Source organism: Ochotona curzoniae, unplaced genomic scaffold (genome assembly GCF_017591425.1).
Source record: "Ochotona curzoniae isolate NIBS_2020 unplaced genomic scaffold, NIBS_Ocur_1.0 contig_2318, whole genome shotgun sequence".
Lineage (NCBI taxonomy): Eukaryota > Metazoa > Chordata > Mammalia > Lagomorpha > Ochotonidae > Ochotona > Ochotona curzoniae.
Genome location: NW_024465419.1, coordinates 13,287,886 through 13,315,099, shown reverse-complemented (window position 1 = coordinate 13,315,099; position 27,214 = coordinate 13,287,886). Strand labels below are relative to the sequence as shown.

The 27,214-nt window shown below is 49.5% G+C and overlaps 1 protein-coding gene and 1 long non-coding RNA gene across 2 annotated transcripts in view; one reads left to right on the top strand and one right to left on the bottom strand.

Annotated features, from left to right (window-relative positions):
• Positions 1 to 376: 376 nt before the first annotated feature.
• On the top strand, positions 377 to 3,021 carry LOC121151316. Its single transcript, XR_005883151.1, has 2 exons — positions 377 to 801; positions 2,416 to 3,021. It is a non-coding gene; the product is annotated as an uncharacterized LOC121151316 (long non-coding RNA).
• The window catches only part of SPAG1 (sperm associated antigen 1), a 68,623-nt gene continuing 43,403 nt past the window's right edge, over positions 1,995 to 27,214 (bottom strand). Inside the window, exons 11-19 of the mRNA XM_040972644.1 lie at positions 23,730 to 24,047; positions 23,205 to 23,304; positions 16,396 to 16,548; positions 12,105 to 12,271; positions 10,446 to 10,575; positions 9,472 to 9,598; positions 3,676 to 3,840; positions 2,392 to 2,763; positions 1,995 to 2,282 (exon numbers count right to left, since the gene is read on the bottom strand). Of these exons, the coding sequence (XP_040828578.1) occupies positions 2,151 to 2,282; positions 2,392 to 2,763; positions 3,676 to 3,840; positions 9,472 to 9,598; positions 10,446 to 10,575; positions 12,105 to 12,271; positions 16,396 to 16,548; positions 23,205 to 23,304; positions 23,730 to 24,047 (1,664 nt within the window). The 3' untranslated portion in view covers positions 1,995 to 2,150. The remainder of the gene's footprint in view (positions 2,283 to 2,391; positions 2,764 to 3,675; positions 3,841 to 9,471; positions 9,599 to 10,445; positions 10,576 to 12,104; positions 12,272 to 16,395; positions 16,549 to 23,204; positions 23,305 to 23,729; positions 24,048 to 27,214) is intronic.

Below are 27,214 nucleotides of genomic sequence, written 5' to 3'. Positions count from 1 at the left end.
TCAGTACCCATGAGTGGCGGGTTCCATGGTCATGCCCAGCTTGGCCCATCACCACTCCAACTCTGAAGCTCTTCAGTGGGACTTGTAATTCCACAGGGTAAGGCCTAGTTATCCCTGACAGAATCTATCCCCAGACTTGATTCTCTTGCATGCTGGTTTGTATCATGGTCCAGCCTAATGTCACCTGTCTCATGTTCCCACACTCACTGTCAGGTCCTGGGATCTAGCCCTGCCAGACAGGCCCCCAGTCCTAGCTTTCATGTGGGTTGGCATGTCGTGGTCAGCAATGATCCATGCTAAAAAGTCCAGCTCAGGTCTCCCATGTGGGCTGGTGCATCGGTCTGACCCAGAAAGGTCTTCTTGTCTCTCCCCTCCAAAACACCAGGTTTTTGTCCCCTCGCTTACCTGTAAGTACAGTGGCCTTGTTGGGAGGCCCTCAGGAGTCTTTCCTCACCTGCAAGGTACTCCCATGGCAGTCTTCCCTTCCCCAGATCCCCTTGTTTCTTTCCCCATTCAATCCATAATCCTTGTGCCTGGGAGTACATGGGTTTTCCGCCAGGTTTTCAGGAGCCCAGTGGGTGGTGTGCTGATCCAAAGCTCTCCTGACCCACCAGAATCCTGGGCTCCTGGCACATGGCTGGGCTGGTGCCCCACCCCTCCACACACCCAAGATCCAGACCCACTGAAGTTCTCCAGGCCTGGTCCTCCAGCACACCAGGGCAGCATGCTGACCTGGGGCGCTCTCCTCGTCCAGGACGAAGCACATGAAGGAATCTCCAGGTTCACTCCGTCTGCATAGAGGTGAGCTCCCCTGTCCCCACATTCCCACCAGTGCTATACAGTTATCCCTCCCCACCCCAAGCCCGCACTGCCAGGCTCCCACAGGCTCCCTGCCACCTGCCCGCCGGCAGTGTCGCTGACGCAGCAATCAAAATCTAACTTTACAATAGTAAACACATTTTAAAAAGAAAATATGTAAAAACAGTGAATTTCAAAAAACTCTACATTTTCTAATTACATTTTCCTTGAATTCTGAAATACCTCCATAAAGGAAAATAGTGGATCATTTCTACAAGTAAACTCCATATATAGATATGGTTCTAAAAGAATCTATTAATTTACTTTTCAGGAAAATTTAATAACACTATAAAAGAAGAAACTTTTTAATTCAAAATATAAAATACCCTTTACTGATTTTTCATTTAAAACAAGGGAACAGCTTAAAGAAAAATTGTACTTATCAAGAGGTTCTATATGACTTTAGAAATATGCCTTAATTATAAGATAAAGGGAATACAGAAATAATTAAAATGCTAATTATGTACTAATGAATAAGAAAAAATGTTGCAGAAAGGGGGAACTGACTATAGACTAGGGGATGAATGACAGAGATCTGAGCAGTTTAAGAAATACCCTTTTAGTGTAACTCGGCAGAGGAGCTTGCAACCTGAGCACTTCAGTCAAGGAATAAACAATGCAGTCCTGAAAGCAGAGAGGGGGAGCATTTGATATACGGAGAAAATGACAAACACAGATAATGACACTGTGTTTTGTCTATATAAGCAAGATATATAATGAGACAGTCGCTTTAAAATTCAGCAAAAAGTGGCATAAGATTTTGGCAATTTTTGTGAATTATTAGGCAATACTTCTAGATTAGAAAAAAAATAAGGACTTCTTATAGTTCTAAACTAAAAACACTATTTAATAATCATTTCATGTAATAGACTTGCATGGTAGGGCCTGACCATAACCCACAAGTGTACAGTGGAATGTGTGCCACGGCAGGAGACATGACAGAACTGTGAATGACATGGCTTGGCTCAAGAAACTCAGTTCCATCAGACTTCAGTGCAAAGAACTGAGCTCAGACTTTCAACAGATGAGTTATTAAAATGTGCACTAAAAATAAAAATGTATTTTTTAAAAGTTTCAAATATACATATTAAATATAAAGATGTTGGCTCTGGTACGTAAGAAAATATTTACTGCTAATAAAAAGTAGATCATAGAATCTACACATTCTGTATATAAAAATAAAGCAAAATGTTGTACAGTCCAGTAGGCCAGGCTTTATCTTTGCAGCTCTGTTACAATACTGTGTCATGAGCGGGACTGCACACTCCCGCGGGGGAGCCAACTCCCTGGCTTCATAGCTCGTAGTGCCTCTTCAGGGCCTGCACGTCTTCCAGAGTGAAATGGCTGTTGGGTGTGTCTGCCAGGACAACAAAGAGCTCCTGGATTTGCTCCTTCTGGCCCTGGCTAATCAGCGTCAACATCATCTGAAACAAGGAGAAGTTACATTAGCCTAAATTCACATTTTAAACTTCCCACACATGCCGCCCCCTCCCTCACAAAGTACCTCTGTTCATGAAACAATTTGTACCTTACCTTAAACCTGTTTGTTTGACTCAGATATAAAAGATGCTGATACACCAGCGAGGGATCTTTATCAAGAAGATGGTTTTTCAGAGCCAGAATGAGGAGGAGGAATGTATCCCCTTCAAGTTTGTTACTCAGCAGCATGGGCAGGTCCTGCGGTGCGGTGAGGGCTAACAGGCCTGCACAGGCTTCCTGATCTTTCTTCATGCTGATGGCATTCATCACCTGGCCAAATTCGTAGGCATTGTTAGGCCTGGAGACCTGAAGTGTTGCTGCGTCTTCCAGAGGCCCACTGCTCTCCTTCCCGGTCCCGGCAGCCAGGCCGTCAGCACGGACGTCCTCCACCGTTCCCGGAGGCTCCTTGTCACTGCACTCCTCCACCTCCAGAAACAAGGAACACGGTGTCACACACAATGCCACTCACCACGTGCCCCAGGAGGCTATTTCAGCCAGTCTGTAGGTGAAAAAAACTGCCCTCATTGTAAAAACTAATTTCTTGAGGACCTGTATTTGGGTTAAGAACCTAGTTCATAAGCATATTCCTCTGTAAAGTTTTTTTTTTAAATGGACATTGACATGATTTTATCCTTAGAACTTTTCACATAAAACTATTACATGAAATAAAGACCTCTGAAAATACTGCTTTACTCCGATGTCCTTGTCATTGAACATAGAAGCAAAGTTACATATCCTTCATCTTAGAAACTTTTTCTCCTTTGAAGGAAAAAAACTTCCTGCATCTCTCCTAGTGGCCTTGTGGGGGCAATACCAGGCCATGAGTGAGATATTAGCACTCAGGAGGCACAGGGATGCAGGGCCTGCCTGTCTTCACTAATGGTAGTGGCAAACACGTGGCAAACACGGGAGCTAGCTGAGATCGCAAAGGCAGTCCCAGCTGGCTGACGAGGTCAAGTTCACAGGGTTAACGTCTGAGACAGTATGGAAAATCTCCACGGGTGTGACCTGCAGGGTACCTGGAACAGAATCAAATCTGTCAGGATTCTCCGTGTCAACCTGGGAGCAAAATATGCCAGGCACAGGCTCCCTGTGGAGTGGAAGCTGGGCAAACACGGGCCCAGGGGGGCGAGCAAAGATTGCCAGGACCAGCTATGGACCCGTGGGAGGAAACACAGCAACTCTGTCACGGCCGGAAGTGCTGTCTACGTTAGAATTGTTCTGATGATCTGACAAAAACACAACTTTAAAATGTTTATAGGGTTGACAGGAATAGGAACTTAGAATCTTCTATAGGAGCCCCCAAAGACACTATTAATAAAAGTCAAATACAAATACCTCTTGAATTTCAATTTTCTTCCTCTCCTTTTCTTTATTGAATGAGGCTGCATTTTCCTTAGGGTTAAGGAATCTGGTTACCTCTTCCAGTTCCATCTTTGCCTCAACAATATTTGGGTTTAGTTGGAGAACTTTATTAAGATCAGTTAAGCTCTTCTGGTAATTCTGAAAGCGGGAAAGACAGAAAATAATTTCCATAAATCCAGGAAAGGGACTTGATGTGAACTTAAGTGGGGTGAGAGATGAAGTGGAGTGCGGCTGAAGTTACCCCACCCATGACACAGGAACACCCAGGGCAGAATGTAAGGGCAGAAAGTTCCATCTGTATCCCTGTGCCTTACCACGTGGCAGGCACCTGTCTGCTGAGCAAATAAGGGAAGGAACGACCATCCTTACGGTGGCACCTGCTATATACCTACATGCTGAGATGGAAGGTCCTACCTAACCTTGTGGAGCTTCATTTTTCTCATCCATAAGATGAAGAGAACAAAAACTCTGCTGTTAGCAGGACTGTCCCGAGGAATGCAGCAACAAGTGGCCCAAGCCTGTAAGTGGCTGTTCCACAGGGGGCTGTCGCTGTGAGCTCAGGTTCCCTGGGGCCCTCCCAACCTGATTAAAGAGTCCTGAGTCAAAGATTAATCTTCGCAAGCATCAGAACATAATTTGCAGGGGTAAAGAGCAAAGCACAGGAACCTAAGGTCCCTGAAACATGGTCACTGCACCTGCTGGTGAGAGATGCCACAGTCAAAATTTGCTCTGACAGCCTATGTCCCAGAAATACTAGCTAGACCTATCTTTTGATTACACCAACTTGGGAGGTGGCTGAGATCTGCAATAACATACAACCTCTTTGTGTGTTCCTGACACATTAGTGACAGCACACACTGGATCGGCCAGTGGTGGTGACATTCCTAAGGCACTGCACCACATCGTTCCCCATTCCTCCAGCAAGAGGGACACTTTGAAGGGCCTTAATTAAGTGGGTCATAATTTATATTTCAAAAAAAAGATAATACATGACAGCACATGTGCGCCAAAGCCACTCAGCCGAGCACACTAGGGCAGGCTCACGTCCTAAGGTGCGCGAGTTGTGGCACGAGGGTGTGCTGAGGACGTCTTATTGCTGTTACCAGTCTATGTGCTCTACTCTTATAATAGCCTTGTGAATATTAACTTTTATCCTCCCCTAATTGTTTTTAAATTTTTTTAAAAAATATTTATTTTTATTGGAAAGTCAGATGTACAGAGAGGAGGAAAGACAGACAGGAAGATCTTCCATCCACTGGTTCACTCCCCAGGTGACTACAATGGCTGGAGCTGAGTCAATCCAAAGCCAGGAGCCAAGAGCCTCTCCTGGGTCTCCCACACGGGTGCAGGGTCCAAAGGTTCTGGACCATCCTCGACTGCATTCCCAGGCCACACGCAGGCAGCTGGATGGGAAGTGGGGCCACAGGTATTAGAACCAGTGCCCATACGGGATCCCGGCACATGGAAGGCTGGGACTTTAGCCACTAGGCTATGGCACTGGGCCCTATCCCCTATTTCTAAAATGAGGAAACTGAGGCATGATTGGCCCATTGGGATGATCACCGACAGTGGAGGGTAGTAATACACATGACCTCAAGCCCTGGAAACAGGCCTGTGGACTCCTAACCTGAAACGCAAGTCCAGCTCCATAGGAGCTGTTGTCCTCCTCATTCCTGTCCCTCCAAGCTGGCCTGATTGGTGAGGGACAGAGGCTGGCAAGGGTGAGGAGAGGGCAGCGTATAACAAGCAGGCAGCCTGAGAGGAGGGGACGGGTTCATTCACAGATGGTCACTGCGCTCCGTTACTGGGCTAGTGGCCACGAGTACCATGGCAGAGCTACCGTGCTCCAGCACGAGTTTATGTCCTAAGGGGAACAATCTCAGCAAGTAGAAGTGAATAAATCATCATAGGGGCCCAGTGCTGTGGCCCAGCGGCTAAAGTCCTTGCCTTGAACACGCCGGGATCCTACATGGACACCAGTTCTAATCCCGGCAGCCCCGCTTCCCTTCCAGCTCCCTGCCTGTGGCCTGGGAAAGCAGTCGAGGACAGCCCAAAGCTTTGGAACCCTGCACCCGTGTGGGAGACCCGGAACAAGCTCCTGGCTTCGGATCAGCATAGCATCGGCCGTTGCACTCATTTGGGGAGTGGATAATCAGACGGAGGATCTTCCTCTCTGTTTCTCCTCTCTGTATATCCGCCTTTCCAATAAAAATTAAATAAATCTTTAAAAAGAAAAAAGGAATACAATATAAGGACTGGCATCCCATAGGGGCACCAGTTCATGTCCCGTCCACTCCACTTCCCATCCAGCTCCCTGCTTATGGTTGGGGAAAGCAGCAAAACATGACCCAAGGCCTTGGATCCCCTGCACCTACATGGGAGACCGGTGTTGCCTCCTTGCTTGGAACCAGCCCCAGCTTTGGCCATTGTGGCCGTCTGGGGAATGAACCAGTGGATGAAGACCCACTGTGTACAAAGACAACAATATAATCAACCATACATATTTGTGACAATATTTACTAGCAGTAGATATGCAAAACCCATAACTGCAATAATACTTCTGACAGCTTTGGCCTCCCCGCATATCCTTTATTGGCTGGGAGTAACCTGAGGTGGCACCATATCTTACCTCCATATACCCAGTGCCTAGCACACAAATGACACTCAATAATTTGTAAATAAAGGCAAACTCAAGTTACATTTCCATGTAACAGCTATGCATGCAGGAAAGCCTTATTTAAAACAACAACAAATCCCAGCCAACAGCACACACACACACAAACCACCTAGTACAGCTGCTAGGAAAGAGAAGATCCAAGACAGTGCTTAGCTGGGTCCCACAGGCACTGCCTTTGCAACCGCCAGCGAGCCCTGGTCAGGGGGCAGGCAGGGGGCAGGCAGAGGGCAGCCTCTCCCATTGTAAAAACAGCTGTAGCCTTCCAGGATCCTAAAACTGGATTCATTTGGCACACTCCTCAGACTACTGGAGATATTAGATCAAGCTATAACAAGCCATCTCCAGCAAACAAATCATCAGTATCATCAGCTCATCAGGTTCCTCATGTCTGGGGTTATTTTTCTGCATCGTAGTACAATTTCTAGAATTCTTTCCCAGGAAAGATGAGATTCCGATCTTTGATCAGGTGCAGCTTCCAATCTTTGAGCCAGCCCAACCGGTTCAAAGAGACAGCCAGCATGAGGCAAACCGGTTCTGTTTGGACTTAAGTACAATTAGGCAGCCTGCAGCTCTGCCCGCATGGGCCCAAGTCGGCACTGCTCAGAGTGAAGAAAACGGGAAGCCTCACCTGGCGCCACAAACCATCCAGAAACTCTTCATCCAAAGCTTCTCCACCAGCATGTTGCTCACCCAGGGCCCTCAGGCTCTGTGTGTACATAGGGGGCTCCCCCAGCCCTGGGTCACATGGCCCACCTGCGGCTCTGTAGCCTGGTTGGGTGTGTGACATACACTGTCCTTTGAAATGCCTGTCAATACAAAACTCCACCACCTGCCCACCCAGCAAACCTAAGCATTTCCCCTTCGGCCATGGGCCTACAATTTAAGAACATTATCTCAAACTCTGACCTCTGCCTTAGCCTTTTCACAAAGCTGTTCCTTTTCTTCAATGCCCCCACTGTCACCTGTGCCCCAGCCTGAGCCCTGGAGTGACACCTTCACCCCCCATTCTGTTGCTGCTGCCATTCCCTACATCACATGAGCTTTTACTGTTGACTTGACTATGAGTCTGTGATCCATCCCTGCTTCTGATGTGGCTTCTGCATGCTGAAGTTCTAGGCCCTAGGACCTCAGATCGCCACCAGCTGAGTTACAATGAGTTTGTAAGGATGGACCCTGAGCTGGTACCACTGGTGGCCCTGGACACACACACACACACACACACACACACACACACACACACACAGAAGGAAGCCCATGTGAAGCCAGTATGGTCATCTGCATGCTAAGGACAGAGACCTCCAAGGCATGTAGGCCTCAGGCTCCCAGACTCCATGACCATGAGAAAATCAATTCCAGATGTCTGAGCCATGTACCCCTTCAGCACCCCTTGCCAGTTTGCACACCCTCTCTGTCCCGTGTTTCACCTTGGTGCCCTGCTACCTTCCCACTCCAAGCAGGCCCCTCTCTGGTCCACCTTCCATGCTGTCCCCAAATCAGTTCCATCATACCACCACCTACCCTACTCTGTGGTCCCCATCACTTTTAGGATCAAGTCCAATCTCCCCAGCACAGTGTACCAGGCCCCTCGGGATCTGACAGCCTCTCCATCTCCATTCCAGCCTGCAACCTGGCCTCGGGCTGTGTGCTTTGGGAAAGGCCCATGAGACACGTACACAGGAATACCACAGCAGTTTTCCCGTACCCCACCCTCTCCCGCACTGAAAGCCACCTCTTTCATCATCTGGGGAGTGCGTACAAACCTGGCACAGAGTCATAACACTCTGTGATGAATCAACTCACACAGTAAGGATGAATTCAAATTGTTCCAAGTCAAACCAAAGAGCACACACAGTGGGATGAGGCTACTGCGCAAAGGTGGCAAAGCTGGTCTGCAGGGCTGGAATCAACAAATGGGTTCCCAGGGGCAGCTTAGAGGGCAGGGATGCAGTGCTGTTCGTCATGACTGGTAAGATGGCTACAGGGGATATATACTGAGCAAAAAAGTCAATGACCTTCACACCCATAATGTGCAAATTAGACCTTAATAAAACTGTCTAGAAAATAGCATGGAAGCTGGTCTGGAGCTCCAGTTTCCATCCAGGTTCCTGCTACCACACCTGGGAAAGCAGTGGAAGATGGTCCCCAAGTATGTGCTTGGGCCCCTGCATCCACATGGGAGACCTGGAAGAAGCTCCTGGCTCCTGGCTTCAATCTGGCCCAGCCCTAGCCATAGCAGCCATTTGGGGAGCAAACCAGCAGCTGGAAGATCTCTTTCTCCCTCTCTCTCTATTAACTCTGCCTTTCGAGTAAATGTAAAGAAAACAATTTTTAAAGCCTTCTGGGGAATGCTGTTTGTCAGCATGTCGTGGTTTTTCATGGTGGTGATCTTTTCTTCATGGGTGACCACTCTGCAGTAGTCACCTGCAAGAATCCGCATGAATAGAGTAACTTGACCCTGCCCTCTCTGGACTCCTGATGCACTTCTCCAAAAGAGGATGCCACTGTCCAGTCACAGCAGCCTCCAAACCTGTGACACGCTGCCCCTGCTGTGGCGGGCTGGGTGACCCAGCTTCCATGAGCACGCCCTCCCCAGACACCACCCTGCCCAGTGCTTGCTGCAAGACCCAGTGGCAGTGCTGGTGGTTTGCTGGAACTCAATAACAAAGTGCCCTGTGTCCCCTCAGGTCAGCCTACTGTAAACAGTAATGTTATTCTCAGGTGCCCTGAGACACTCTGGTCAAGGCTGGCCAGCGTGTGCCAGCAGGGTCCTGGAAGGTCATCCTACAGCCTAGGTATAGGATAGCTTCTTCCATCCCTTCTGTGGAAGCACCAATGTGGCATGTGTCATTTGCCAGAATAACACATGCAACTGCAAACCCAAACTTGCGGGGCCAGAGGGGTCTCAGAGAGCACCAAGCCTGACTCTGCAGTTAAAGGTGAGAACAGAACATGGCACACGTAGCCACAGCACCAACACAGCATCCCAGCACTGCCAAGGCCAACTCTGGGAACCCACGGCTGAGCCACCATGTGTGCATGTGTACATGTGCAGGTCACTGACCATGCAGACATGGAGCTTGTGGCGCTCTCACCTGGAGACCTTTGTGGGCCAGCGCGCGGCGGTAGTGCGCCTTGACATTGCTGCCGTCCATCCGCAGCGCCTGGTCACATTCCTGCTTGGCCTCTTCAAACTGGCACAGCTTCAGGTAGCACAGGGCTCTGTGGGAGAGCAAGGACACCATCAGGAAAGGTCCCAGTCGGTCTGTTGTTAAACCAACATGGGCTGCGTGGGTAGCTCTGGGCAGTGGTGGATCTGAGGAGCAGGCAGGGCAGACTTCCCAGAAGTGACACTCAAGAGTAGCAAGAAAGAATTCTCCAGTGCAAAGGCAATGGGTTGGGTGAGCTGAGGCAGAGGGAGGGACAGGGGAGTGCAGGCCAAAGGCACAGCATAGGTGCCCAGACCTATGTGGGAGGGGTATGGTGCCCTTGGTGAGCTGGGAGAAGAGCAGCACAGCAGTTCAAATGCTGCTTTCCCATTGAAGGGTGCATGGGTTCAAGTCCTGGTTGCTAAAGCGCTGTCCATGTGGGAGACTTGGCTCCTGGCTTTGACCTTGGGCCAGCTGTTGTGGCCATTTGGGGAGTGAACCAGTGCATGGAAGATCAGTGAGGCTCTGCCTTTCAAACAAATAAATGATGATTCATAAAAAAGCAATGGCATGTGAAGGGCCCTGGAGAAGGAATCTGCTCATTCCCACAGCACACCATCAAAGATGCTGGCTCCTTCCACCCACGGAGGAGGACAGGCCGTAGCTCTGCAGAGATCATCTTGAAAGGCTACTGCGTCCTGCTCTTTCCGCACTAGCTCATGTCCAGGCCTGGCTAGATGCAGCCCCCTCACTCCCTCCCCATTGCTCTCATAAACCCTAGAGGCCACCTGCTGGACAAACTCCTGGAACCAAGAAAAGACACTTGGGCAATGAATCATTTCATGAATAACTCATAAGAATATTTTGATAAACAAAACCAATATTAAGAAATAAGTACACAACCGCTCCACAGAACTCACCTGTTTGTATATATGGTACACTCCTGGTTGTTGATCTTCAAGCATTCGCTGTATTTACTGAGAGCATCAGTATAGTTCTTGTTCTTTACACATTGATTCGCTTCCTCTTTAAGGGCTTTAAACTTTTCATCTAGGGGACCAAAAAGTTACCAAAACAAACAAACAAACAATAAAACCATGAGTGCATCTACACAGTCTTGGGAACAGTTGCAGGTACACCTGCTGCTGCAATGGCGTTCAATGAGCACTTAGGTCAAGCTATTTGCATAAAGCTGGCTATAAGCCAAACACCACCATCATGGTAACACTATCACCTTCTGACCAGACAACCGAATGCACCAATTCTGTCATGCCACCCACACTAGCACACCCCCTCTCTTCTCCACCAGGATTCTGGGGATGGGAACAAACGCCAGGAGAGGACATAGGACGTGGGCCACCCTGTTTCTGAGCATGTGCCTGGTGTCAGGCCCCCGGCATCGTGGGCTCCAGCTTCCTGGGACGTTGCCAGGATTGCTGGACCCTCTAGAGGGCACAGCCGACATCCTCTGCTGCCCTCTATGGGCAGGAGGGGGCTGAGGGTTCCACTCCAGTGAGTAGGGTGGCATGGCTCTCAGGAACTTCCTGGCCCCTGCCCAGGCAAGCTCTGGCTGGGGACGCACAGTGCATTCCCCAAATTACAAGGGCTTCATCTCCATCTATTCAATATATACTTGCCATATCGGGAGCAGTCATGGAGACACAGCAAAAATACGGACCATGAAAGAAGGCAGAAGGCAGCACCTGCTGTACACCTGCTATGGGGTTTCCTTTTATTCAACACATCAGTCTCTCCATTAGCCTCATCACATGCACGGGCTACTTGGAGAGGTATCTGCTACTCAATTCTAGTTGTTATTCATACTAACTCGACCTAGTAAGAGGCGGCTGTAGGTCATTACAGTCAGTAGGTATATCAATATTTTATGCATCCATGTTACACTTCAAAAAGTTTGTGGACAATGGAACTGAAAGATTAGTTCAGTGCACACACACAAAAAATGCATACACTGTGTTTTCCACAAAATTCATTACCCATGAACTTTGTGGGATGCCTCACAGCTTCACTTTATTCCTAAGAAGCCTAATATTCTCAGGCCTAGTACGGTAGCCTAGTGGCTAAATCCTCGCCTTGCAAGTGCTGGGATCCCATATGGGCAATGGTTCATGTCCCAGCTGCTCCAGCTCCCTGCTTGTGGCCTAGGAAAGCAGTGGAGAACAGCCCAAAGCCTTGGGACCCTGCATCTGCGTGGGAGACCTGGAAGAAGCTCTTGGCTCCTGTCTTCGGATCAGCTCATCTCTGGCTGTTGCAGCCACATGGGGAGTAAACCAACAGACAGAAGATCTTTCTCTGTTTTTCCCACTCTCTGTTAATCTGACTTTCCAATAGAAATAAATTTTTTTTTTAAAGCCTAACATTTTCCCTCTCATATACACTGGGACTTGGGGAGTGTGAAGCAAGCTCCAAAGGCCCTGTAGTTAAACAGGGAAACAGGGACTCAAGTTATTCCCAAATCTGCACGAGAGCCCTCTTGTCCCCATGTCACTGTGGACACACACACACACACACACACTTGCACTCATGACAACCCAGAGGAAACGAACAGAAGTTTGCCATACCTGTGACGCCTGGCTGGTGGAGGCTGCTCAAGTCTCCCTTTTGGTCGGGGGTCGTCTTTGCAGCAGAACACCAGTCTGGCACTATCAGAGACGTGGGCACCACAGGGATGGGCGATAGCTTCTCCCGCCAGGTGGGTCCATCCAGCTGCATTAAGATTCTTGTGATTCTAAAGAGAGCGTGTGTTTTCCCTGTTGAGCATGCTATCCTCACGTGCGTCCACCCGCCTCCACAGGGAACTCACACGCCTTCCACACACTCAAGAACGCTTTCAAAAGCACCTTCCAAAGTTGCCATAACCGACGTTAACTTTAGACCGTATTTCAGCCAAATAAAAAGAAAGGCATTTTTAATTTCCTAAAGTTTTCAATGGGAACACAAATTTCAACGTCTGAGCAAGGGAAACAGAACCCTAGACATTAGGAAGTCTAGAGAGGAGAGGTCCCTGGTGGTATTTAATACGACGACTCCATCCATCTCGGAGGGCTTCTGACAGCAGCTTTGGGATTTTTGTGCCTCAAGTGACAGGACTGCTAACCTGCACGAGGGCTGGCTTCAGGCAGGATTCCACCTTACTTACATGTGGCCCAAATACTCTTTCTCACCTTATATTGTTCTACATCTCTAAGATTACTCACTTGTTTTCATATGGATAGAGATTAAAAAAAATAGGAGGCAGGCATCTTCTCTAAGGGCCTTCAGATGAATCACATTTATTAACTATCTTAAGATTAACAGCCTTGATTTGGATCACACAAAATGTCACATGAAGACTTAACAAAAAATTCAATTATGCCATTGGGATGAATCTGATTATCAAAGAGATACCCCTGGGGGCAATAGCTGTGGCCTAGTGCATACAGGCACTGCCTACTGTGCTGGAATCTCACACAGGCACTTAGTTGGAGTCCTAACTGCTTCACTTTCCATCCACTTCCCTGTTAATGATCTGGGAAAGCAGTGGAGAATGACCCAAGTGCTTCAGCTCCTATACCCAGGTGGGAGACCCCACTCCCCAAGAAGTTCCTGGCTCCTGGCTTTCAACCAACCAAACTCCATCCACTATGGATAGTTGGGGAGCAAACCAGCAGATGGAGGACCTCTCTCTCTCAAATATAAATATGCTTCCCAGAATTGAGGGCTTACTGGTAATGAGCAAATATATCCACGTGGGTCACCCCTGCGGTCTCATGTATTCTCGGTGCAAAATATGTTCACATTTTTGTACATACTTTCCCTACAACTTCTTTAAGCTGAAATTTCAATGGTTGCCTTTAGTTCTAGCTAGACCTCATGTTTCAGGGTAAAATTTTTTTTGCTAATGGATGAATAACCATTCATTATGGTAAGAGAAAAAGATGCTTTAGAATAAAGAATTTTCAAGCAAAATTTGTATTACCAGCAGAGAGGAAGGAAGAAGCAGCTGAAAAGAGGTGATGTTGCCAGGGAGGAAATAAGTTTATGCAGGGAAACTTAACATGTTAATTCTCCTGGGGGGAGAAGAGAGGAATATGGTTAATGGAAGACAGAAGCAAAATTAGCACAGGTGTTTTCATTTTTAAAAAGTTGCAATTGTTTACTTTTTCATAATGAACCAGAATAGAAGGAAGGGAAAAGAAGAGGGACTCACACACAAAAAACAGGAACAGTGAACATCCTTAAATGGTTATTTTACACAGGAAGCCAGATAATGCCTCCCCGCCTTGAAAAATCAACAACCACTGGCAATTTTAAAATGATTGACTGGTATGAAAAAGCCCTTCATGAACACATACAAGGATAGAATGCAGCTGTCAAAAACTTATAGACAGAATGACCAAAGGACCCAGGTATTCTCCTAGGTATATGCCAAGGGCAGACGAAGCCCTGTCTGTGAGTGCTCCCGGCAGCACAGCTCACAGAAGCCAAGAGGTGGACACGACCCCAAGGGCCACCGCCAGAGCAGAGCACAACCTGGAGGGGACCCCCACAGGTGCCCATGGAATCTTCACTCAGTCATCTTCATGAGCGGCAGAAACATGGATCCACGCAGCATGAGAAGCCACGGGAGACAGGCACAAAAAGCCACGGGGTTCACAGCCCCAAGCACGTGAAATACCCAGACTAGAGACATCCTGAAAGACATGGGGCGGCTGGGGATAACAGGGAGTAACTGCTGTGTGTGGTCACAGTTTCCTTACAGAGCTGAGAGCCACACCAGGCGCGGGGAGGCTTGATGCGCTCTGGGCACACTGGCCACCTCAAGCTTGGAGAGATTTAGCCTCAAAAAAAAAAAAAATTTTTTTTTTAAGTGTGAAGCAAAAGGCTCAGAAATGCAAGGCATCCCAGATGCTGTCAGACACCTATCACTCTAGATCACTCAGCCAACCATGGAAATGCTTTTGTAGCAGGCACCCTGCCCTGGGCTATGTTCCTACTTTCTGTTTCATAAGAACCTCTGCCTCTCAGAAGACCTACTTTATCCTGCAATCCACCAGCAAGGGGCAAATCAAGCACACAGCCCTATGGGCAGGGGTTGGACCTCACTGTGAGGAAACCCATTTTCCAGAACCAAGAGCCGGGGTCTGGCTCCCCGACCCCAGCTTCTAAGCGCAGCCCCCTGCCCATGCTGACCCCAGGAGTCGCAGTAATGGCTCAAGTACTTGGGTCCCTGGTGGTCTCACTGGACTGCGCTCCCAGCTCTTAGGCCTGCCCTGCCCCAACTCCAGCTGTCTCAAAATTTGGGAAATGAGACGGAAATATATTATTTTTGTATGCATCTGCCTTGCCTCCCAATAAATAAGTTTTTCCCCCTTCACTTCAAACGCAAATAAGTAAGTTTTTTTTTTCCCTTAACTTCACAACAAAGCCCTGGGGACACTGAAAAAGAGAACCAGGGTAGGATGGTAGAGATGGTGGCTCGGGGACGGTGGCCTCAAGTCCTCCCTAAAGGATGAGGATGACCTTGAAAGATGACAGGGAGAGGGGACCTCGGTCACAGAGGAGGCAGGAGCAGGGCACATGGCAAGCCGCAGTATGGCTGCCACTCTGCCCAGCTCACTTAAACTATGCCTAAGGCCTAGTCTCACCCACTATGGCACAAGCAACCACTGCACAGTGTGGCCCTTTCTTCTCATCAGCCCAGGGGGTGGCATGGGCCGTGGGTGACCACACCACCGAGGATGACTTGCATTCAGATCCTTCCATGACCTTCTCCAAGTGAGCTGGGGTCATGGGGAAAGGCAGTAGGTAATTTGAAAGGTGAACTGAGGCAATACCCACCATTCACCTTCGTGACAACATGGCTCCCACTCCTGCGGGGCCCATCAGTAGCCCTCTTGGGTACCCTCTTGGCACACAGCCCCACAGACCAGGTGGGCCTGGTGGCCAGGTGAGCCCTGCAGCCTACTGCCACATTTTCCTGTTAGGAATCCTCTTACGTCCCGTCTTCCCTCCAAGCCATGTTCTAGACGGCTGAAAATCCAAGACCATGGGTTCTCTCCACCAGGTGACTCGGCGGGAGTAGGGCAATGCCCCTTAGACCAGGTAGCTAGTGGAGAGATGATACCCTGGGCACACTGCACACAGCTGGTGACTTCCACATTTCACCTGAGAGCAGCCCGTGGCGTCTGGGACGGCTGGACTTCCAAGGCTCGCTCCAAGGCACAGGTGGGTTCTAACAAAAACAGTGATGCCAGTTCTTGCTGCGTCACCAATAGACATCAGCGTCACCCTGGATCGTCATCTATCTAGGAAGGCACGGGACACATGTGTCTGGAAGACGCATGCAGAGATCTGCTCTCCTCAGCAGAGACAGTCTGCTTCTTCTGACAGACATGATGCTGGTGGGCACAACACCTGCAAACCCATGGGAGGCAGCTCACCCAGCAGTCAGCACTATGTTTGCAGACCTGGTTCTGGGCTGAACTCAGCACCTGCTTAATACTCCAGAGCCCAAGCAGGACACGCAAGCTGAACTTTGTTGTTTTTTTGCAAAAAAAAAAAAAAAAAAATTTATATATATATATATATATATACACACACACACACACACACACATATTCAGCAAGCAGTTACAAATGGAGAACACAGGGTATCATGGGACAGCTAGGCTGTATGCAGCAACGGTCAGAAATGAAGTCAGTGGGGGAGAGTGAAGACAGTGGGGCCAGCCTCGGCAGAGTGAGGTGGCTGAGATTGTAGTCATGCTCTGACGTCAGCCCTGAAGCAGGGACTGCGTAGAGAAACCACCTAACCCCGTGACACAGCCCCTAGGCCTTGGGGTGGGGAGGGTTGGTCTTGGGCTCTGGTTACCTGTTGACGCTGTCGTTGGCTAGCTGGATCGTGCAATCTATCTGCAAGGCTGTCTTGTAGTCCACATAGGCCGGCCGGTACTGCTCTAACATCTCGTAGGCCATCGCACGTCTCAGGAGAGGCTTCAAAGAGAAGGGACGATGCTCCAGGGCCCTGAGGAAGGCAGTGAGACTTCCCTGTCAGTGGTCTGGAAAGAGCTCTGTGGTTTACATAATGCCGTCCACTCCTGGCCCCTGCCATAGGCATCTTCCTCCCAGTGCATCCTGGGGACTCAGGCACTCTCTCGGATGTCACCACTTAATTCTTTTAAACCAGAACTAAAGCCATCCTGGCATCTCCTCCTCCCAAGTCATGCATGGGCTGCCCAGCAGCATGTCTTAGCTTCCTCCTGTGGCCCAGAGCTGAGCATGGCCACTTGGCACAGAACAGGGTCTCAACAGAATCTCACCTTGGACTAAAAACAGTGAGAATGCATGCTTGCTCTATGTACAGAGGCAGCATCGTGGTTTAGAACCGCACTGTGCTTGAAGTGCAGCTGACAGCTCATGGACTCCTCTGCAGCCAGCGGGCTTCAGCAAGCCAGCAGAGAAGGAAAGCAGCAGAAGCAGCTTCCAAGAGGTCACTATTTTCATTTCGGGCTTTTGAGTTTGTGAAGACGTATAAGGATACTACAAAGTTCATGGAAAGGTGGAATTAAAGCTTATCTGGGGGCACAAATTCTGAAGTCTATGCCTACAACAAGGGGTTAAGGGTCCAAGGGGTCCACAGAATACATTGTAAATGGGGGAAGGATTTCAAAGTCATTTATATTGCATCCAAATCAACTTACCTTTATTTCCACTTTTCCACAAACTTTTCAAACCCTCACATTCCAGTGTTTTGTTTGGAGCCACTGTCGAATTTATTTAAGGATTTATGTATTTATTTAGTTGAAAGTCAGAGGGAGAGGTAGGAGAGGAAGTGATCCGCCAGTTGCTGGTTCACTCCCCCAAATGGCCACAATGGTCAGGGCTGAGCAGATCCAAAACCAAGAGCCAGGAGCATCATCCAGGTGTCCCTCACGTGGGTGACGGGTGCCCCAACACTGGGGCCTCTTCCACTGCTTTTCCCAGGCCCATCATCAGCTGGGACAAGAACCAGCACCCATACAGAATGCCAGCACTGTGGACAGAGGCTTAACCCCTCCGCACCCCAGGACCAGCCCCTGGAGCAACCATGTAAGGATACTTCAGTCCCTGATGTACTTAGATTAGATTAGATTCTGAAATGAAATGTGCGACCAGAAGCCCACCTGTAGATGGAAATGACTGTCCTTTTGCCTTAACAAACTCAGCTACAAGCTGCACAGGGAGCCTAGGAGCAGCCTGCCTCCCACACAACCTGCGGGCCTGTTTCTTCTGCTAACTCTCTGGCTATAACAAGTTTATATAGTTCATACACCAAGTACTTAATTAGCCCTGGGGAAACCATGGTAACAGGGCTGTTCTGTTTGGCTGGTAGCGTTTTTTGGTTTTTTTTCTTTTTTTTCTTCCCAACTATCCTAAACTTTTGCTGTCTTGGGGTAAATGTTGTGGCACAGCAAGGTAAAAAACCACAGCTTGGGACACCTGCTATGCTTCTGACCCCGTTTCCTGCTAGTGCACCCCGGGAAATCTCGGGAGATGGCTAAAGCACTTGAGCCTCCCTCCCACGAGGCAGACCTGCATAGCTCCAGGCTCCTCGCATCCACACAGGCCCAGCCCCAGCCACTACGGCCACTTGGGGGAATGAACCAGTAAAGGGAAGATTTTTTTTTTTCACTCTCTCTCTCTTCTGTAGAAAAAAAACAAACAAAACAGAAGCACGCTGTTTGTCTACATTGCGCCTGGAGGGAGCACTGAAGGAGTGGCTCCTGAATGCCAGTCATTGCGTGTTTGCTCATCTCATGTCACAACAAGCCTGCATGGAAAATATTCAGATGTTCATGGGGTCAGGGAGGAGGTTGAGAAACACGTGGAGCAACGTCCCCACGTGTCAGTTCTCTAAAACATAAGTCGCCAGAAGGAAAAGTACACTTCCTGTCTTGAGCACGACCCCCAAGGGTAGAGCACCCCTCCCCGTTACCCCCTGCCCCAATACCCTGCATCCACCCCTGCCCAGCAAGGCACTCCCAAATCACTCCCCCCTCATCCACAGGCTTGCCAGCTTCTGGAATCTGCCACAGAAGTTAGCCTGGAAGCCCTGCAGGCACAGGTTTGGGGGCAGTAGTTGAGGTCCTGTTTGGACATCCGCACCCTGTGTCAGAGCGCCTGGGTTTGAGTCCTGGCTCAGCTTTCAGATCCAGCTTCCTGCTACTGCAGGTGAGAGGCGGCAGATGGTGACAGATATTGCTCTGCCTGGGTGTTAGGACCACGAGTGGTTTTAATAATCTTTCTGCTATGCTACTTTTCTGGCATTTTCTATAATAGGGTCATGATATCTACTTAAAGGTTGCTTGAAAAATATTAATCAAGTTAAGGAAAAAATATTTTAAACACCAGACAGCAGATCCTCAGGCACACCAGGTGGCACAGCGAGGGTCTGTGAGGCACGGGGAGGGTAGAGATCTTCCATCTGCTGTTTCACTCTCCAGATGGCTACAAGGACAGGGACAGGCTGGAGCCAGGGGCTTCGTCTGGGTCTCTCCCATGGCTGCAATGAGCCCTGGTACTTGGGCCAGCTTCTGCTGCCTTCCCAGGCACATCACAGTAGAGAGCTGGGCTGGAAGTAGAGTAGCCAGGACTGGTGCTGCTACGGGAGAAGCCATTCACTACACAACGCCAGCCCCGTACCGCTGTCTTAAACTTAGATGCATGTCATTTTGAGATAATACAAAGGGCATTTAGAAGACTACGGAAAAATGGAATTAAAAGATAAATGGCAAAGTGCAGGTACGATGGAGGAGGCATGATGACTCAACTGGCTCACCATCCTACTGAAAGTGCTGGCAACCCATACACATGTGAGTTCATGTCCCGGCTCTCCACTTCCCATCCAGCTCCTTGCTTATGGCCTGAGAAAGTCTAGCTCTAAACCTTGGGAACCTGCCGCTGTGTGCAAGATCTGGAAGAGGTTTCTGTATCCTGGCTTCAGCTCAGCTCAGCTATGGCCATTGAAGTCATTTGAGGAGTAAATAAGCAGTTGGACAGTCTTTCCGTAAAATCTACCTTTTCAATAAAAATAAATAAATTACAAAAAAAAAAGGAAAGATGGGCCTAGCATGGTAGCCTAGTGGCTAAAGTCCTTGCCTTGCATGCTCTAAGATCTCATATGGGCACCAGTTCGTATCCCAGCAGCCTCACTTCCTATCCAGCTTCCCGTTTGTGGCCTGAGAAAACAATCAAGTCCCAAAACTTTGGGACCTGCACCCATGTGGGCGACCAGGAAGAGGCCCCTAGCTCCTGGCTTCGGATCGGCTCAGCTCTAGCTATTGTGGCCACTTGGGGAATGAATCAGCAGATGCAAGATCTTTCTGTCTCTCCTCCTCTCTGTATATCTGACCTTCCAAATAAATAAATAAATAAATAAATTTTTAAAAAGAAAAGATGCACATATTCTGGCATCAAAATATTTGAAATCCAGGCATAGGTTTTTTGTTAATCAGATAATACTCTCCATAAACTTTTTGAAGGCCCCTGTGCTAACTACACGGATTATCCACAAGCCCCTCACCCAAGCACGCCTCTCTTTCTCTCTCTCTCTGCTTCACAAGGACTTCCAACACCTGGGACATCCTTTGTGCAACTGAGGTGGCCCCAAGCCAAGTGTTGGTGATGTGCTGAATCTGCAGCACACGCCAGCCTAGCGAACGCAAGGTGTTCTTTCGCTTGCCTGCAGTCCTTAAGATGAACCACCAGCGAGCAAAGAGAAAGCCCTCTGGGGAAAAGGAAGCACTCTTTCCTAAACCCGAGCGAGAACAGTGCACTTGCCAAACCGAGCTCATGAAACACGCTGTCTCCCAAAGCCGGCAGACCCCACAGGATCTTCAGCCCTCGCATCTGTTTGTGAGCAGGGGAAGAGGGCCACGAGGCCCCACTCATCCAGCCCGAGCCTGTGGGACCACCAGTGCAAGGACGTGAAGGCTTCTGCAGGCGAAACACGCAAAACAAGGTCCCCTGGCAGATGGAAAGTGAAAGGCTTTTCATTTGCGGCTGATAATTATGATAATAAAAATTCCTAGAATAATGGCTTTCTAACAAGCCATCGTCTTTCATCTGAAGGCTGGAAACGGACACCCAGGAATGCCATGCTGAGGGGTGGGGCAGGGCCTGAACTCCAGGTCCCCAGGCGCCCCCAAAAGCCCAGCAGCATGCCCACACATACCTGCTGTCCAGACATTCACCTGAAGGACATAAATCATGACAGCCCCCACCCCAGAAGACAAATCTCAGCTTCCTCTTATCCTAAATCCCCCCTCCAGCTTGAGTTCTTCCCTTTCAATGTCTGACTCGTCTGGTTCACAAGAAGTTGTGCGACTGTTCAAAGAACTGAGATTAACAACCTTCAAAGGAAACCAAAACATCTTGAAAATGCAGGCGATATTTCTGAGATGGAAAGATGGTCATATTTTCTGCTAGTCAAGTTATTCCCAGTTCATCCAGATTTCTGTCTGTCCCTATTTACACACAATCACAAAGCTACGCTCAAAGGCTCCTCTCTGGGATCCAAGCAGATGTAAGAATCTCTGGAGTCAAATGGCCTCCTCTGCCTGCCCCTGACTCACAGGGCTGCTATCAGAGTACTCATCTAACTAGGTCGGTCACTATGGAGGTCAGCACTGACCAGCAGGGCTGGATTCCTTGGCCAAGAACCCAGCTCTTATCCGTGGATACCTGCCCACCTCCCTCCTCAGCCGGCCAGCCCCGGCTTGACCCCCGCACCGACTAGCTCCCCACCAGGGCCTCCCTAGATACCACGACAGGGAACCCATCTTGACTTCCATCTGACTCCACCCTGAAACACAACACATTTTAGCCAGTGCATGGGTGCCTCCTCCTAGGATCACAGTCCTAACTTTCGGGGTCTTGTGTTCTTACCCCAGAGCCCTAATCCAGACAAGCCTGAAACGGAATGTTCTAGAAACAGATGCAAGAGCTGGCCATCAAGGATTGTTGGCCATTAAAGACAAGCTGGCAGAGCTGCTACTGAGACCTAAGGTCTGGCTGAAAGGGAATATGAATGTTACTTTAAATTTGAATACATAAAATGAGCCCCCCCCAAAATCCAAGTGCCTCTAGGCCGTCCCTTTAAACTGTATCACAGACACCAGCAAGCTTCACCATACCAACAAGCAGATACTGCCAATGGGAAAAAAATAAACACATAGTGTCCACATACTGGATGGTCCAGACAAGGGTTATCCACAGCCCCATGAAGACAACCCGCGACTCCAGATTTTAAACACCCTAAGTGCAACTTCCTGCCGAAGGTTGCCTGAGGTGGGCTTACCACTCGACAGCAGAAAAAAAATGGCACCTGTTTCATTCACATAAACATATTCACCTGTCACAGAGGCAACTTATGGAGTACCCCAGGGATGACTCTATTTCAAAGCAGTGCAGACTGGCTCAGACAGGGTCCTGACCTGAGGGACTTTTACATGCATTACAGCAGATGACCCGGGGACCTCCAAGTGGGGGGCCCAGTTGTTGCAAGAGCTGCTGACCAACCCAGGCCCCCAGGAGCCGGGGTGGGGGTGGGGTGCCCTGGGGAAGGCAGAGCCAGGCGCAGTTGAGAGGGGATTTCAGAGGCACAGCCAACTTCGAGGGCCATTGTGTGGGGACAAAGGTGTGGAGAACAGCAGAACGCTTGTCTGGGGAGACCATGCGGCCTCCAAGAATCACCCGGAAGGTCGATTGGAAGCTATCTGAGCAAAATAACATACAGGCAAAAGCTCATCTGCTCTCACTGTGATGGGAACTAGCCATTAGGCTTTTCCAGGAGCCCAGGGGAGCCAGTGCAGGCGTGTGAGTTAATGAGAGTGCCGGCGGTGGAAACAGACAAGTTTGCTCAGTCCTTGGTGCTGTCTTCACACGGGTGGGAGGAGGGTTTAACGTCCCGTAAGAAAATGACTAGCATATCAGGATAGGAAGTTTACTTGCAGCGTGCGTCTCTACCCCCAGAAAGAGCAAGACTCCCTACAAAACTGTTGGACATATCCTGACAATTCGGTACTAGATTTTCCACCACTGCCTAAATCTAACATGCCAAGATGCACTCAAACAGCACAACGTTAAACTCGTAACTATACTATTGTGATAATATGGAGGAAAATGGTGAGAGAGGAAAGACAGGAGGGAGCAAGTGGAGAGAAGGGGGAGAATTCCTACACCGACAAAACTATACGCGGAAAATAATAACAATAAAAAAGTTCATTTAAAAAAAATCTCAGCATGGTAGCCTAGTGACTAAAGTCCTTGCCTTGCACATGCGCCAGGATCCCAAAGGGGCAATGGTTCTAATCCCAGCGACCCTGCTTCCCGTCCAGCTCCCTGCTTGTGACCTGGGAAAGCAGTCGAGGACGGCCCAAAGCTTTGGGACCCGGCACCCACGAGCCGGAGGAGGATTCCGGCTCCTGGATTGAGATTGGCTAAACTCCAGCCATTGCGGCCACTTGGGGAGTGAATCAGTGGACAGATTTCCCTCTCTCTCATCCTCTCTGTTTATCGGACTTTTCCAATAAAAAATCTTAACAAAATAGGCCACTATTGCCAAAATATTAGGACACATGGCATTCATCACATTGACATGACAACAGTCTGGGCACACACCTGAAAACAGACAAGTTTTACCTGTTACAGTCTTGAATGCAGTTACTGCAGTTGCCTTCTTTTAGGAAACAAGCTGCTCTATTTGAATATAGGATACTCAGATCATCGGCATTTGCACTTTCTAAAAAAAAAAAAATTCGCATTCAATTAAGCAGTTAAAATTCATTTGCCAAAAATGAAAAAGATTAAAGAAAGCCACAGCTGAGTTTTTAGGACTGCGGGGCTCGCGGTGGCACTGCAGACGCACTGAGGGGCTCCATCCTGCAGCCTCGGGGGGCCGCCCACCTCCGCAGCCGCGGGTCCCCCAGGGAAGCCCAGCCAGTCCCGGGGGTACGCTCCGCATTCCAAGGTATTGCTCAGAGGCCAGGTCGCTGGCGCCCTTAGTCACCAGGAAGGAACGCGAGGACCCAGAGCCTTGTCATTCAGGAGGCGGCCTTGTCGCGCCCACGGGGACACCCCTGCCCGGCCTCCACCCCGAGCCACTGCGCGGGGGTGACCCGCACCCCAAGCCCCGCGCACCCCGGGACCACCGCATCGCTGGCTCACCTGCGGGGTTCAGCTGCTTTATCGCTGCGGAGTACTTAGTGGCCGCTTGGCCGAATTGGCCGTTCTTGAAGAGCTCGTTGCCCTGGTTCTTGAGATCGGTGGGCTTTGGGGACGCGTGGACCACGTTGATGTCGGCCGTGGTGGGGTGCTCGTGGGCACCCGCTGCCCGAGCCCTGGCCGGAGTTCGCGGAGGGCTGCCCTGCCGGTTGGCCGCCGAAGGAGCCCGGGTTTGCCGCGACCGCTTGTTGTAGCCATCGCTCCTGCCCGTCAGCTTCTTCTGGATGTTGCCCATGGCACGCGGCTGAGAGGCAGCGGCGTCTTGGGGAACCAGATGCGGGGAGTTAAGTGTTGGCAACAACCGGGAACTGCCAGTGTGGCTGCGCTGCCGAGGAGGCGGGCTCGCGGGAAAGCCGAGCCCGGGTGCCGCCCCATGGGCGGAACAGGCGGCTGGAGGTCCTTTCCAGCCCGAGTGTCGGCCCTCCCGCGGAGAGGAGGAAAGACAGAGAGGAAGATCTTCCAGCCGATGATTCAATCCCCAGAAGGCCACAATGGCCGGTGCTGCGCCAATATGAAACCAGGAGCCTTTTCCGGGTATCCCACACCGGTACAGGATCCCAAGGCTTTGGGCCATCCTCGACTGCTTTCTCAGGCCACAAGCAGGGAGCTGGATGGGAACTAGGGCTGCTGGGACATAAACTGACACCTACATGATATCCCAGGATGCACAAGGTGAGGACCTTAGCAACTAGGCTACTGCATCATGACCCATTCACAACTTTTGAATGAATGAATGACTGCAGTTACTGGGACATGATGAATATAATCACTGCATCAAAGCTGGTGTTTACTTTTATTAGCCTAGGGAGCCTTACTGATGAAAGAAAAGGGGGCAGAGTCCCTAGTGGGCTGAGGAGGAACTGCCCCCAAGGCAGTTTCTGGCAATAGAAACTTCCTGAGCCACACCAAAAGTTCCCATCAGAGATAGGGCCTGGTGCCGTGGCCTAGCTGCTAAAGTCCTAGCCTTGAATGTGCCAAGATCTCATATGGTCACTGATTCTAATCCCTGAAGCCCCGCTTCCCATCCAGCTCCCTGCTTGTGGCCTGGGAAAGGAGTCGAGGACGGCTCAGAACCTTGGGACCCTGCAGCCGTGTGGGAGATCTGGAAGAATTCCTGGCTTCATATAGGCTCAGCACCGGCCATTGGGCTCACTTGGGGAGTGAATCATCTGGAAGAAGATCTTCCTCTCTGTATATCTGATTTTGCAAATAATAACAACAACAATAAATACATCTTTAAAAGTATAGCATTTCCTAACCAGTAAACACAGACAGTTTGGTAACAATTAAAAAAAGTTCCCACCAGAGATAACTGCCCAGAAACATATTCAAATAGAGCTTACCAATCAGAAAGCAACACATCCCTTACCTCAAGCTGTCAACACTGCTACTTACACCACGCTTGCCTCAGTCTAGGTGTGACTTCCCTGACCCACCCTTGTGGACTGGTGAACCTCCCCCAGGAGTGGACCCCAATAAAGCCTGGTTTTATCTTTGTTTTGGTCTCGGTAGTCCCACTACTTTGGTGCTGTTCTAGTCTTACATTGGTGCCAAAACCCAGGAAGGGGTTGTTGACCTCCCCCAATTGTGGGTAAAGCATCCCGCTTTCCACTCTCAACAATCCAGTCCCTGTTGGCCAACCACCCAGACCCTCTTCACTCACATTGACAAACGTGGGGTTAGTTCCCTCCCTGTTCCCACCACCTCTCATGCCCCTCGTGCGGGGTCATTCCTGAGTCATGTGCATGCCAGCCTCTATCATTCCTGAGCCCCACTGACTGCGGAGACGTCCCTCCCCTGGCCATCCCTCACTAGTTTGAGACCAGGTTTGGTTGATACATTTGAGCTAGGCTGGGGGACGCCTCTCCCTGACTCTTATTCAATCTCAGGTATACTTGTGAGACAAATGGGCAACAACCAGTCTCAATCCCTGGACTCCTCGAGTCCCTTAAGTTTCCTCCTTACTATTCTGTCCAAATTAGGACTTGCACAGGTTTTAGTAATTAATTTTCTAATTCACTGAGGCTTAGCTTCAGTATTCGCTTTGATTTCCAAATATTCATAGATTTGGATAATTTCTGTTACTGAGAAAAGAAGTGATCCAAAGTTCCTGATATCCAGGCCTTTGGGGATCTGCTCCTGCCCCTTCCTTTATTCTTCTTGCTCCACTACCCAAGGCTTCTTGGCTAAGGACACCCCGCCACATGGAGGCTCCTCACTGCTGTCAGATGGAGTCCTTGTCCTTACCTAAGAACCTGCCTAATCTTTCTGACCCTCTACCTCCACATTTTCCAAGCCCCCTGAAATACTCAGTGTCTCTCCTACTTGGGACCTTAACCTTCCCTGCCCTCTTTGGGAAGCTGCCAGGGTGGAAGGAATAGTTTGAGCTCATGTCCCTTTCTCCATCCAGGACGTCTCTCAAATTGAAAAAGGTTTGGGCTCATATTCTGTTGACTTGGAGGTTTACATCAAGGAATTTAGATATCTAGCTCAGGCTTATGGTTTAACTTGACAGGATAGTCACATTATCGTCATCTCCTTCAGTTTCTGAGGAACAAACTCATATATTACAGGCAGCCAGAGACCACTTGGACCAACAGTGCCTTACTGACCAAACCCTCCTACTGGGGCATAGGGGATCCAAGAACTGCCTCCTGACTGGGAATATCAGGATGGGCAGCAGGGCCACCACCATGAGGCCCACATGATGCAACATCTGGCGGGAATGCAGTCAGTTTCTAATAAGGTGGTCAACTTTGATAAACTCCATGAAGTCATACAAGAGGCAGATGAAAAGCCTACCCTTTTCCTAAATTGCCTCACAGAGTCCTTAATTAAATATACCAAACTTGACCCTGAGTCTCTCTCTGGGGGCCATGGTATTGGCCTCCCATTTTATCACACTGACAGCCCTCAATATTTAAAAAAAATTGTTTTTTAAGCAGGTTGAGGATAGCCCTCAAACACTCATCTGGGACCTAATAAAATGGACTTCAAGGTCTATAACACTAAAGAAAATGGACAAGGAGGCCTGGCAGGCCCAATTACAGAAAATGGTTATCCTCCAATCTCAAACCTTAGTAGTAGCCCTGTGGCCAGTGGGCCGGGGGGAGTCCAATGGTCTGTTCCACATGGCACTTGCTTCAAATGTGGAACAGAGAGCCACTGGGCTAAATCCTGCCCAAGGACATTGGAAAAGTGATTGCCCCGCAGCCGGCTTGGTCCCAGTGCCTCAGTGCAGGAGCTCAGCTGACTGTGCAGTCCCAACCCTTGAGCTTTTAGGACTGGCCAATGATAATTAAAGGTTCCTGGTCTCAAGGACCCTCACCATTCTTGCCAAGCCAAGGGTAACACTCCAGGTAGCAGGTAAATCTATCACCTTTCTGGTGGATACCTAGTCTGTTCTTTCTGCCTATGCTGAACCTCTC